At 46.8% G+C, this 994-nt stretch overlaps 1 protein-coding gene across 1 annotated transcript in view; it reads right to left on the bottom strand.

Annotated features, from left to right (window-relative positions):
• AHNAK (AHNAK nucleoprotein) overlaps positions 1-994 on the bottom strand; it is a 29,457-nt gene that overhangs the window by 10,334 nt on the left and 18,129 nt on the right. The window contains exon 9 of the mRNA XM_012725151.1: positions 5-988. Coding sequence (XP_012580605.1) covers positions 5-988 — 984 coding nt within the window. The remainder of the gene's footprint in view (positions 1-4; positions 989-994) is intronic.

The following is a 994-nucleotide window of genomic DNA, read 5'->3' as shown; positions in this document are numbered from 1 at the left end:
GGACCTTCAATGTTCACATCTGGAACATCAATGTCCACCTTGGGGCCTGAGATGTCAATGTCAGCCTTGGGCAGGTTCACGTCCACCTCTGGGCCTTCTGCCTTGAAGCCTGGCATGCTGAACTTGGGCATTTTCACTTTGGGCATCTTCAGGTGCCAGTCTGGGCCATGGACTTCAGGAGCATTTATGTCCACTTTTGGTCCCTTGATGTTTACATCTGGTACTTTAATTTTTCCTTCTACCTCTGGCACAGAGACATCGATATCCCCCTTAATTTTGGGTCCTTTCAGATTTAAGTCCACATCAGGCATAGAAATATTTGGTGCTTTGAAATGCATGTCAGGCATCTTGAATTTAGGGCCTTTTACTTTGCCTTCTGGTCCCTCAACATCAATATCTGGCCCTTTGAGATCACCTTCCAATTTGGGAGCATCTACGTCCAACTCTCCCTTCATCTTGGGGCTTTTTAAGTGTAGATCAACATCTGGCATGGAGATTTTGGGAGTTTTAAAGTGCATGTCTGGCATCTTAAACTTAGGGCTTTTCCATTTTCCATCTGGGCCTTCCACAGCTACATCTGGCATGTCCACATCCAATTTGGGGCCCTTCACATCAAGTTCTGGACCCTTTAACTCTCCCTCCAGTTTTGGGGCAGAAACATCAAGGTCACCTTTAATTTTTGGTCCCTTTATGTTGAAATCAACATCAGGCATGGAGATTTTAGGGGCATGAAAGTGCATATCAGGCATCTTGAACTTATGGCCTTTCAGTTTGGCATCTGGACATTCAAGATTCACATCTGGACCTTCAATGTCCACCTTGGGTCCAGAGATGTCAATGTCAGCTTTGGGCAGGTTCACGTCCACTTCTGGACCCTCTGCTTTGAAGCCTGGCATGTGGAACTTGGGCATCTTCATCTTGGGCATCTTCAGATGCCAGTCCGGGCCATGGACATCCACATCTGGCACATCAATGTCCACTTTGGGCCCTTTGA

The sequence above is a fragment of the Condylura cristata genome, unplaced genomic scaffold (assembly GCF_000260355.1).
Source record: "Condylura cristata isolate star-nosed mole 26May11 unplaced genomic scaffold, ConCri1.0 scaffold00015, whole genome shotgun sequence".
In the NCBI taxonomy this organism is placed as follows: Eukaryota; Metazoa; Chordata; class Mammalia; order Eulipotyphla; family Talpidae; genus Condylura; species Condylura cristata.
This window is presented reverse-complemented; position numbering and strand designations above follow the sequence as displayed.